Source organism: Coenobita brevimanus, chromosome 74 (assembly GCF_032717465.1).
Source record: "Coenobita brevimanus isolate Jiangsu-jjx chromosome 74, ASM3271746v2, whole genome shotgun sequence".
Classification (NCBI taxonomy): Eukaryota; Metazoa; Arthropoda; class Malacostraca; order Decapoda; family Coenobitidae; genus Coenobita; species Coenobita brevimanus.
In genome coordinates, this window is record NC_137027.1 from 957029 (window position 1) to 969999 (window position 12971).

General features: G+C 41.0%; 1 protein-coding gene across 1 annotated transcript in view; it reads right to left on the bottom strand.

The window, feature by feature from the left end:
* The window catches only part of LOC145407651 (facilitated trehalose transporter Tret1-like), a 21386-nt gene extending 8646 nt beyond the window's left edge, over nucleotides 1–12740 (bottom strand). The window contains exons 1-3 of the mRNA XM_080278522.1: nucleotides 12585–12740; nucleotides 8793–8925; nucleotides 7006–7181 (exon numbers count right to left, since the gene is read on the bottom strand). Of these exons, the coding sequence (XP_080134648.1) occupies nucleotides 7006–7181; nucleotides 8793–8925; nucleotides 12585–12740 (465 nt within the window). The remainder of the gene's footprint in view (nucleotides 1–7005; nucleotides 7182–8792; nucleotides 8926–12584) is intronic.
* Nucleotides 12741–12971: the final 231 nt, after the last annotated feature.

Consider the following 12971-nt stretch of genomic DNA (forward strand, 5'->3'; position numbering starts at 1 on the left):
TTTTAAAAAATGTCTACTAGACTGCTCCCTTGCATGTTGACCTACACGGCATTTCACATTCCAGTTAATAGCAGAGGGTGACTGCCATCATCGTAAGCAGTACTACCACATACCTAAGTGCAGAGTGAGGCTGAAAGTTTGGTAACTGATCCCACTCAACACACCTTGTCCCTTATGCAGGATACATAGCCACATACTTTCAGCTCAGAAATTCCTAGTACAGAGACTTGAACTATCACCCCTTATATAGATAAGGACGGAATGTTTAAGTAACATAATTAGATGGCCACTACTGAGAGGTTGCTTTAGACCATATACATGTATCAAACCACACCAGGTCTTACAGTGACTCATAATTGTTGTCATAGACTACACACTGTGCCACTCATTGTACTACGTAGTTATAATTTCAGTTTTACACAGAGTCCAAGCTGAGTCTTGTATCCTGCTGAGTTGCCTGTTGGACCACATGGAAAAATATAAAAATTTATTGACCGACATCTTTGGACCCATATGTTCAAGTACAGTTATCTCGTCGTTACGGTTACTACTGCTACTATTTCTACAACTGCACTGTACAGTTAGATCTCTGTTTACTTAACCCTTCGTTAGTCAGGTGGGGTGTTTTGGCACCCCAAATTTTTTTAAAAGCTCATATTTCCTAGCCGGTAATTCTAATATTTCTCTCCGTTCCAGTACTCTCCTGATTCAGTGAGGGGAGGGAGCATATGGATAGGTATAGTCCTGCCTATGTTGTAGAGAAAGAGAGGGGCACTTCCCCCCCCCCCTGGGGTGTCCAGTCACCCCGTCAAACTAACCATTTACATCATATTGTGATAGATTGTTTTTTTTTTAAATCTTATTTTTGCATATTGTTTATTATTATACTGATTTTAAAAATAACAAAATGTTTTTTCCTGTGCGTGTTTACCTGACAAATGAGATATGAGTCCATTTGTTATTTTTTTACTGATATTATAATTTACTGTATTTCATTATTATAAATTAATAAACACCACATACAAGGCATTCAATCTTTTCATTAGTGATTGCAGACAGATGCTGAAGCGGCAGTATGAATATATTTTACATGTTAGTAACACTACAAGTAATTTATGTATTGGGATGTTGTGACACCCCACCGGACTAACCACGTTTGAATGCCCCACAGGACTAACGAAGGGTTAAGTTTGGCATTGCCAGATTTGCAGTAACATGGCCGACTAGCTCATACAATTTTACCGTTCATTTAGAAAGTGCTTAATATACTTGTTTCATATACAGTATTAAGATATGACGGGGAAGCACCACTAGCAAAATGCTGGGAGTGTGTTTGGTTGAGGTCAGTCTATGGGAACCTGGCCAGTTGCCGAGGTCTGACCCAGCTTTTGCAAATGTTCATATTTTTGTGAATTCATCATAGCCTAAGGTATGCTTGCGAAGCACAAGGAGAGTGATACTGGACATTCTCCCACGCAATACAGTAAGTGTATTTTATATGAAAAGAAGGTGGAAGGAGAGTGGAAGGAAGTGAGAACGTCTGTGAATTGATAAAGTTTAGTTGTGTCAGTAAGTCTATAATGTGCAAAACAAGAAAGTTTTTGCCCTTCTTATCTACGTTGTTATTACAGATATGCCCTGTCCCACAAGGTATAGTGAAAGCTGTTAGTTGCACCTCAACATGGTGACACTTTAATTTTGATGTTGTAAAACGTAAAAGCCGTTACTGCCGACATTAATATGGAGGTGAAACAAGGACCAGACAACTTTCTACCTTATAGGCTGTAAAACAATGCAACTACAAACATAATCAGGATGGATTGGGCAAATAACAGAAATTAAATATATCTGGGGGAAAACAGAAGACAATATGGGGTAATATGTAGAACTGCCAAATGGACGAGGTGTTGAGGTGATACGGACACATTCTGAAATGGTCGAAGACAAGATGGCAAAGAAAGTCTTTGAATGTGATTTTGAGCGTAATGTTGGAAGAGGAAAACCGTAAAGTGGTGGGCAAGGAAGAGGAGTGGCAGAGAGAGAGAGAGAGAGAGGTATTATGAGGACAAGATAGCCTGGAGGGGGTTCTCTCACGCCTGCGTACTGCTGATACGTTCTTGGAATGGCGAGGTGTTGGTAATAATAGTAATAGTAGTAGTAGTAGTAATAATAATAATAATAATAATAATAATACAATTACAACAATAATAATAATATAAACAACAACAATAGTAATAATAATAATAATAATAATAATAATGGTGGTGGGTGGGGGCGCCCATCATCCACTCAATGTAGAGTGATGCCATATGAGCTCTACACTGAGTGACAAGCCAAATGGTTTCCTGTATCCAGGAAACCATTTACTACGCTGGGTGGTAACCACATAACCCAGATTCCCTTATCCAAAATCACTTAATCATGGCAGTCGTTTCAGAGAGCCTCGGAGGGCCCAATGCCTGCCCAGTGCCCCAACCAAATGGGAAGATTCGCGTGGCCATGTGGAATGTGAGAGGTGTGAATGAGGAGAACAAGAAGGTGGAAGTGGTGAATGTGTTCAAGAGTGCGAGATATGCCGTGATGGCATTGTGTGAAACGAAGATGAAAGGGTGCGAAGTGGAAGCGTGGGAGGGTGTAAAATGTGTAAGATCGGGCATGCATGGACGAGGAAGATGCAAGGAAGGAGTTGCTTTGTTGATGAATGAGGTGTGGCAGTGTAGAATGAGAGACTACAAATGTGTCAGCTCAAGGTGTATGTATGTCAAGTTCAAGTCTGAGAAAGTGAAAGTGGTAGTGATTGTAGCATATGCACCGTGTGAGGGCAGGAGTGACAGAGAGAGAGATAGATTTTAGGATGAGCTGGATGAAGTAGTGGGAGAAATGCCCAGGAGCTACAAGGTGATCATAATGGGGAATATGGATGGAAGAGTAAGCACTGGTCCTGAGGATGACATAATGGGTTGTTATGGAGTACCAGGAGAAAATGATAATGGGAAGTGACTAAAGGATATGTGTCAGGAGAGGAGGTTGTGCATTTGTAATTCGTATTTCAAACACAAAGATGCACATAAATGTACATGGTATAGAGGAAACGGGGATCGTGTTGAAAGAAGCCTGATTGATTACGTGCTCGTAGAGAGGTCGATGATGGGAATGGTTGCTGATACGAGGGCCGTGAGAGGACGATGTGGAGGTCTGTCAGATCATATGATTGTGGTATGCAAGATCAAGCTGAGAGGAGTGAGGTGGATCAGGAGAGAGAGGAGCAGTCAGGGAGAAAGACTGAAAATTGAGAAGCTGAGGATCAAAGAAATGGCAGATGACTACAGGACCAAAGTAGAGGAGGACTTAGAATCAGTGAATTGGAATGAAATGGATCTGGACAGCCTGTGGAATGGATATAGAGACTGCTTACTTAGGAATGCTAAAGTGGTGTGTGGTGTGGCAAGAGTAACAACAAAGAAGATAGGTACGGCATGGTGGGATGAGGAGGTTAAGAGAGCGGTGGAGGAAAAGAGGAAGAAGTGGCTAAAGTGGTTACAGGACAGGGGTTCAGTTGAAATAAGAACTGAGTATACTGAGAGCAAGAAGCACGTAAAGAGACTAATGAGGAGGGAAAAGAAGTAGGTAAATGATGATCTAGGAAGAAAAATGAATGCGAACTACTCTGAAAATAGAAAGTTATTCTGGAAAGAGGTGCGGAAATGTAGAAGTGAAAGCGGAAAGAAATGTGATGGTGTGAAAGATGCAGGTGGTAGATTATTAATCCATGGAAATGAAGTAAGGACCAGATGGAAAGAATATTTTGAAAGCCTGATGATTGGGAATAGAGAGAGCAGAGCAGCTGTAAACATGATTGGTTTTGGGGGTGTGCAGAGAAGGAATGCAGTGCTAGAAGACGTGACACTCACACAGGTGAAGAGTGCTATGAAGCGGCTGAAAAATGGGAAAGCAGCCGGGGTTGATGAGGTGTATGCAGAGAGTGTAGTGAAAAGAGTGGAATGAAGTGCTTGTTGGAGATATGTAAGAAGGCATGGATGAGTGAAACTGTGCCTGCAGAGTGGAAAAAGGCTGTGGTTGTACCCCTGTACAAAAATAAAGGTGAGCGAAGTGAGTGCAAGAATTATCGTGGCATAAGTTTATTGAGTGTGGTAGGGAAGGTATATGGAAGAATTATTATAGGTATAAGTAAGAGAGATATCAGAAGTCCTAGAGAGTGATGAACAGGGTGGTTTTTGAAGTGGCAGAGGATGTGTGGATCAAATATTTGCAGTGAGATAGATAGCAGAGAAGGCTTGTGAGAAGGACCATAAGGTGTTTATGGCATTCATTGATCTGGAAAAAGCATACGACAAAGTAGACAAAGAGGGATTGTGGAAAGTTTTGCGCATGTATGGTGTAGATGGTAAGCTGCTAGGTGCTGTCAAGAGTTTTTATGATGGTAGTGAAGCATGTGTAAGGGTTAATGGGCATCTATGTGAATGGTTCATGATCGGTGTGGGCGTGCGACAAGGTTGTGTGATGTCACCATGGTTGTTCAATCTGTATATGGATGGGGTGATGAGAGAAGTAAAAAACACGAGTAATGGAGAGAGGGATGGCGTTGGTAATGAATGGTGATGGATGGAACATCTCAAATTTGTTGTATGCTGATGATACAGTACTGCTTGCGAGTACCAGACAAGAACTTGGTAGGCAAGTGCAGAGTTTTGCTGATGTCTGTGAGCGTCGTGCCTTGAGAGTAAATGTAGAAATGAGTAAAGTGATGGTTACTGAGAGAGAAAGTGACTCCCAGTGTGATGTTACAGTGTATGGAGAGTGACTGGAATTGGTGAGAGAGTTCAAATACCTGGGTACAGTGACAGAAAAGAGAGGAAAATGTGCAAAAGAAGTTGAAAGTAGAGTGACACAAGGAAGAAAAGTAGCTGGTGCAATGAAGGCCTTGGTAAGAAACAGAGGCTTGAGTGTTGCAGCTGCACGAGGCTAGCTTACATGAGGGAGTGTCAGTGCCAGCTTTAACATATGGATGTGAGACTATGGTGTGGCATGAAAATGGAAAGTCAAGAGTAAGAGCAATGGCGATGGGACTGCTGAGGAATGTATGCGGAGTACAGAGGGTGGATAGGAATCGAAATAATGTGATTCGTGAAAGGTGTGGAGTGAGGAAGTCGGTGGACATCAGAATCAAAGAGAGTGTACTGAGATGGTATGGTCATGTGGAGAGAATGGATAACAATAGAGTGGTGAAAAAGGTATATCTGAGCGAATTTGGAGGGAGGAGGCGAGGTAGGCCAAGGAGAAGGTGGAGAGATATGGTGGATAAGTGTGTGAGGAAGAGAGGTTTGGAAGTCAATGAGGCTAGGGAACTGACAAGAGATTGAGCTGGCTGGATGAATATTGTGAGAAGTGCATGATCAGGGATTTTGGCACCCCTTTTTAACGTGGCAGGGTCCGGATTGACTCAATCGGATACGTTTATGTGAAGCTACAGAACGTGGTGAATGTTTTTGGCGTACCGGTATCTGATAGAGCCAGGATTCCGGGGTCTTGAATGATGAGTGAATGGAAGCGTGGCCCATTGGATTGGGCAAATTTGTGCTGTCTGGACATTGCTACTCCTCACCCTGCCCTTGGGTGGGAAAGGAGGTCCGGATGATGATGATGATGATGATAAGGATGATGATGATGATGATGATGATGATAAGGATGATGATGATGATGATGATGATGATGATGATGATGATAAGGATGATGATGATGATGATGATGATGATGATGATGATGATGATGATGATGATAATAATAATAATAATAATAATAATAGTAATAATTCATTCATTCATTCATCATCTAATCCACTGTTGCCCCATGAGGAGCGTAGAAGCCTGGGGCTAGGCAAGTTGGTCCTGGCATTTAAGATAAGAGTGATCAGCATCACTTATCCCTGAATGGCATTACGTGAGCAATATACCCCAACCATCCCCTGGATATAAACTTGCACAGGTTCAATCCGATTGGAGAGCCTTAACTGGTCACTAAACCACCAGGCGCTATAATGTGGTTAATAATAATAAAAATAATAATAATATTAATAATAATGATAATAATAATAATAATAATAATAATAATAATGACAAAAACAAAAACAACAACAACAATAATGATGATAATAATAATAATGGAGACGATGGTGATGATGACGATAATGATGGTGATGATGACTGTAAACCAATTCATGTTGAAGAATTGGGTGTACAGTATATTGTCAGCTAGTTAGGTGGTGAGAAACAAAGGCATATGTGAATTCTTGCTTATCAAGGCAGAAGACCTGTACTGTAAGGAAATGTTAACCTCACACATCGTGTAATTTCATCATCTGTTTGCAAATCACGTTCCCTGTTACCAGTGATAAGCTGCCGGAGAGTTTGCCTTGAGCTTTTTTTCTTTTTTATTCTCTGTGTCTACAGTTGTGGTGTTGATAAGTGCTACCGTTGTTACCTTATGCTACTTTTACTCGTAATACTACAGCTATTGTGCTACTACTAATGCTGCTGTTACTACTACTACTACTACTACTACTACTCCTGTTAATGTGGAAAAAGTATGAAAGCTTCACCCACGGCCACCCCTGTAACCCCTTAGCAACAGCTTAATGTTACTAGATCATTCTGCACCTTCCTTTTATATCCTCCTTTATTTTATTTTGTATTATGTATACCTCGTTGTCCAACCCTTCAGCTGCTTGAACCGCTGGTCAGTATGGCATGCGTATTCATGGTAATCCCTTCAGCCCGAAGAAGTAATTTTGTCAGTTATTCTTGTTGGTACCATATTGCTTTATTCAGCTTAGGAAGGCCATTGCTGAAGGAGTTACTGAACGTTTTCACTCCGAGAAGTCTGTATTACGGTTAATAAAATCCCCTGGTGAGAGCAAAAATATTAATTCTAAAAAATGCGCCATTGAAATGAGTGGTTAACTGTAGTTTGCCTGAGTCCCGCACTCACCTGGATAGCCCTGAGTGTGAGGAGTGCAGAGGCGTTGTGCGTGGCGAGGGTCAGAGGAAGCCATGAGAGGGCGAGGGCAGGCAGCAACAACAGCAGCAGGCGGCGGGGACCAAACGCTTGCATCAGCACACCTCCAACACACGACCCGGGGATCGACGACAGGTACACCACACTCCCTATTCATATGTATTACAGAAAGTGAAAATGTAGCAGTGGGAATATATATATATATATATATATATATATATATATATATATATATATATATATATAATCAGCAGTAGCAGTAATAGTTACTGTAGTGGCCATAATAAAACAGTGATAGCAATATATAAATACTGGTATAGAATAAAAGGTTACAGATACATTTCCCGCCCTATATAGTACTACAGTTACATTATTGAAGACTTTGATCATGTCAGCATGTGTATGCTCTGGTTACCTGATGGTCGCTCCCCAGGTTGCTGCATCATTTCATCATCTCTGGTTTGTCTCCCTACCCTGAGGTCTTTACATAAGGTTCACCTTGTGTCTTCTTAGGTCTCCCCATTTGCACCCTTGCCCTCAACATTTACAGTATATCCAACATCCTCCTCATCCAACCACTTCCATTCTGTCATTATGTACGAACCATCTTGGTCGTCCAGGACGTACCTCGTGGCCGGTACTGTTTATACCCTACTCGCCTCATGCACCACACTTTCACTACACACACAATCCTTCAATATAACCTCAACAAAAGATTTCTGAGAACGACCGGTTGAAGTGTCCTGTTTCCTGCCCTCGATTGGCTTTACATCCAGGTGAGCCTGCGGTTGCAACAACAGCAACATTACCAAACCGATCCCTCCGTTCCGTACTGTTCAACCTATCTCTCAAAGAGGTATTTTTCATCCATCTCACCAAGCAATAATGAAATAAATTACGACTGACCGTAGAAATTGTATTTTAGTCAAGTAATATTTATTGTGTCCTGAAAATATTATCCTATTCTTAAAGAGGTTTCTGTCACATGCATTCATAAGGTAAGGCCAGGGAGGGTGAGTAGTTCCCTCCTAATATCCCAGTATTTGACTCGCTTCTTTGCATCATTCATTCATTCGTGAGAGAGTACACACAGATCACATGTTCACCTTCTGTGTTACTAAACTAGTAACTTGACCCTCACCACTGCCCCAGTGATGACCATATACAGCTTTTATATTCCAGCAAATCAAATACAAACACGGTTAGAGGGTGATTGACGGGACTCGAAGCTTCTATGGTTCACTGAGCTCCAGTTCGAGATAGATTTTTAAAAATGCAAACATCTAGAATAATATGCTTGAAATCTAGTTTTGTAGTGATGTACCCTAGTTCTTGATGTATTATTATTTACTGAACCTGGTAGTTGTTTACATCTTCACCCACATTTGAAACACTATAGGAACAGTGTCTCTGAAACACTCGGGTCAGACTTCTGTGCAACTTTATCATTAATCAATAGCAGGCTTGAAAGAAAATTGCCTGTCTCATAATCTTTGCCTCCCTCGGAGTGCAGGGGACACAAGCTAAGCTACTGTACTCCAGAACATTTAAGGATAGGAGACCTCCCTATGTCCGTGGTAGCTTTTTAGATCATAGGGAAACCTTCAGTCATCTGGGACTTGAAACAACGCGTAAGTCACAGTCAGTTCAAACCAAAAAGTTATACCACTTGGCCACGAGGCATTAATTCATCAGCGACTCAATTATTAATCAACCAAAATGAAGCAACCTTAAATTAAGACCACCTGCATTGTACTTACCAAACCACTGAGCCTGTGTGAGTGAGAGCGTGACGTCACCTTGCACCATCCAAGCGTCCAGGGCCAGATTGGGGTAGGCCAGCACCACCCCCAGCACACACCCGACCCCCGCCACCACCACACCCACCACTACCTGCACCGCCACAAGAAGATGACTTACATTAATGCCTATCGACCACACGATGATCAGTAAAGCAAACTTCTGTTACTCTTTGAACAGTTGGCTCAAGTTTTGGTTTGTCATTTCCCTGAACTGATGCAAACATTGCAGGAATACATTTATATAACCATACTATATAAAGATCAGTATAGTGAATCTCAGCAAGGACTTTCAGAGTTCGTATCATAACGTATCGTTTTTAAAGTACCCAACACACTTGCATGAGTCGGCCTAGCAATTTCAAAAATATGAAAGTTCAGCGTTGTTTAATGTCTATGTATTTTGATGTTCATTGTTCAAAATTTTTTCACTCAGTAGTTGTTGAAATGGAATACTTTGAAATCCATCCACAACACTAAAACTTTTACACACAGACTCACGCTGTGAAAATTTCTGGGAAGCTCCAGATACAATGAAGTACCCTTTTAGTCATGCTAAATTGTTAAAAGTGTTGAATTTATTATTATGAGAACACCTATGTATGTGACTCAACGTTTTCTTTCATGAATATAATAAAGAATAAGAAGAGCTGTAGCCTCAGCCAGGATCGTCTGGGGCATTAGCACATGAGTTTGGAAAAGATGGCCAGGACAGTCCGGAGTCAAGGGTCTTCCTGAAGCACTAAACTAGAGAAGCAGATGTGGACACAGTTTAAGAAATGTAGGGAATGTGTAAGATGTTTATATACATATGGAAGATAATGAATCCTAAATAGGATTTTTAAATATCTGATAATTATTTATTTCACATAACGTGTGATATCATAAGCAGTATATTATATCATGAGGGATGTAAGATCTGTAACTGAAACACAGTACACGTAAATTACTTTAGTCGCAGTATTTACATTTCATTTTATTGGACTGAGTATTTCATTTGAAAATTTATAACGATGTTTTCTAAATATTTCGGAAATGATGGGTGTTCATCTTATTCAGAAGTCTGGTAACCCCTTTCCTAGAGTAAGGTACGCTAGTGAGGCAATAATCGAATTTAAATCCAGGTCCCCAAATATACCCAGCCATCATCACAACTGCGTTCACATTAAGACAAGAAGGCATAGATCAGTGCCCACCTACTACACGAGGATCAGCCTCTTTCATTAAGTCCCTGTCTTCCTCTCGAATACGTCACCCAGCAATCGAACCTACACTGAGGTCACCAAAAGTGTTATTGTATGGTGAACAGGGGCACAAGGGAACGATACACCGACTTTGAGTAGGATCCACCCCAGATGTGAGTGGGAAGAACGAGTGTTTATAACGGCGTACTGTTATCAGGAACTTTTTTTTTCCCATGATCTTTCACTCAGCTTCAATCATTTTAACTTGGCGGAGATTTTCGTCCTTTGCAGCCCATTTCACGTAGCTCAGTGTCAGAATAAAACAGTGCTACGGCTCCTTATCCATGCCACACCACTTGTTCGTCACTAGCACCATATTCTAGTGTTAAAGGCTTATTACAGCTCAGCATTGAAGATGGAGAAGTGACAGTTTTATGCCTAATTAAAAAAGAACAAATTATAGTCACTTTAGTTTGGTTGTAAAGTGTGTATGGTTGTTGCACGAGATAACACAAAAAAGTATTAACATTGGTACGCACTACTTAAGGTCAATATAATGTGTAAATGCGGATCTACATAAATGTATCCATCACACGCACACCTTAATTCTTCCACAGCAACTTGACAGAGATTTTCACCATTTGCCACCTTCTCCGGTATTTCACTGGCAGAACAAGACAGCACTTCTTCACTTCACCCTTTCCGTAGCACTTAGTAACTCGTATAATATTCTGATGTTAATATTTGATTGTGGTTCAGTGTTGGGGTTGGAGAAATGGCGGTTTTAGGCCAAGTTAAAGTGGTCTGAGTATAGTTATTCTTGGTGTTATTGTTGTCGTGGTCTGTGATTAACACTGTCTTGACCCCAGTGCAATATACCGGCCATTTTACATCAGACACTGTATCTCATTTAAATGTTTAATAATAGGGTAATTAGTTTTGGAGAGAGAGAGAGAGAGAGAGGATGATGATGATGATGATGTTGTGATGAACAGATTAATGGATGAGGTTCTGTGGATGGGAAAAACATTTCTCCAGACCAACTTATTCGTACAAACTCCAGACGAGTTTATTTATCTTAAAAGACACTTTTCAGACTCGAGGAGTTATGTATAGCCTTCTTATCCCCAATATCCCTACACTCGGGGACGCCTCCAAATGTAAATAAATCGTCTGACAGTAGCAACAATAAACTTCATAGTACATCATCGGACTGATAGTGTTAAATGAGTCCAAGTGGACTTATAGATTTTTTTTTTCCCATGCAGCCAATTAAAAGGTTGCTATGACAACCTTTTAATTGGCTGGTCGTGAGGGTATGGTGGCTTGCTTGCGTGAGGTGCGGCCAGTAGCAGGATGCAGTATTTAATGAACTATGTCTTGATACGGGATTTTTGCCTGCGTTGAAGGCTGCCGGGGATATGTGAGCAACGCGTCTTATCTGCTTATGGCTGTTGGAAAAATCTTTGAAACGAATAAAACAAATTTTCACGGGGTAAACTCTCATGGCCCCTCCTCACCCCCACCACAGTTCCAGCTCTTCCCATTGATTTCTTTGTCTCCCACACCCATATCCTTAACCCCCCTTTTCACATATAGAAGATATTTTGAATTAAATATTTACAGCACTCGTATCACTAATCCTACAACATCCACATTCACCGCGAAGATTTTCATACTGCAACACCACTATCCACTAAATTTCCAGCCCATTCCACGCATTCCTTTGACCACCACGACCATCTCTTTATTATTTCCCAATAAGTTATAGCTTGTTGGGGGGAAATGCTGATCTCTTCATATTTTTCTGCACGGCGAGAGTCACGTGTGTATTACCCGAGGGAATGACAGATGACCTAGCAGACTCGTGGATGGTCAATTTTCTTGCAAACCAACTTATATGCAGACACAAAGAGGGCTGTATGATAACACTGAAACTCAAACTGCTCAACATAAATATTTAACAGTGTTCAAGGAAGAATGATTAAAAAATGTACAATTGAAACTTAAAGTACTCATAAAGGCCAATGCAAGAACTCTTCGTCCTTTCATTCTGAGCACATCATTTTTGCTATACTCTTGCTAATACCAGGTGAATTATTCAGGTAAGAGAGAGAACTTTAGTACTGAAGGAGTGAATGAAGACTATATCCAGCCACTTCAATTCGAAAAAGTCTCCCTAAGCTGAATACAGTGGCCTGGTGGTAGAATAGAAAAAAGATAACATCATGAGAAAGAAAGGGTTAAAAATGATTATCACTGTCCAAACTGCATAAATGACCAAGGAACAGAGAGTTGGTGGATGGGAACGGAGGGAATGAGACACGCTGGGGACAAAGGGAAACACACACACACACACACACACACACACACACACACACACACACACACACACACACACACACACACACACACACACACACACACACACACACACACACACACACACACACACACACACACACACACACACACACAGTCTCTTGCATACTTACCCATTTCAAGGCACCATGTTCACCAGAAGAAAAGAGAACACAAAGAAACAGTCATAGTTTTCAGTGTCACTCACCTGTCTGTGCACGGGGGAGAGGACAGGTTCACCCCTCCGAAGTTTGCCTAGCAGAGCAAACACGTATCTAACCAAGGCCAAAGCACGATACTCTGACTCTGTGTTGAGGTATTCTTCATCTTTTCCATATCCCTCAATGTCCACACTTACATCCATCAAATTTGATCACCTATTAAATTAGTTATCGGTACTTATTTTCCAGGAACACGCTTATAAAACAATATTACTAGTCTTCTTTGTGATGTTACAACCGGTTACTCCCCCGTGTGATGGAGTTTTATATTTTCCTAACAATATTACAAGGAAAACTTTGTACCTGTGTGACTTAACCAGACACGTAGGCCAAGTTAGAGATGTATGAGAAATAAATAGTGCTATGAGTAATGA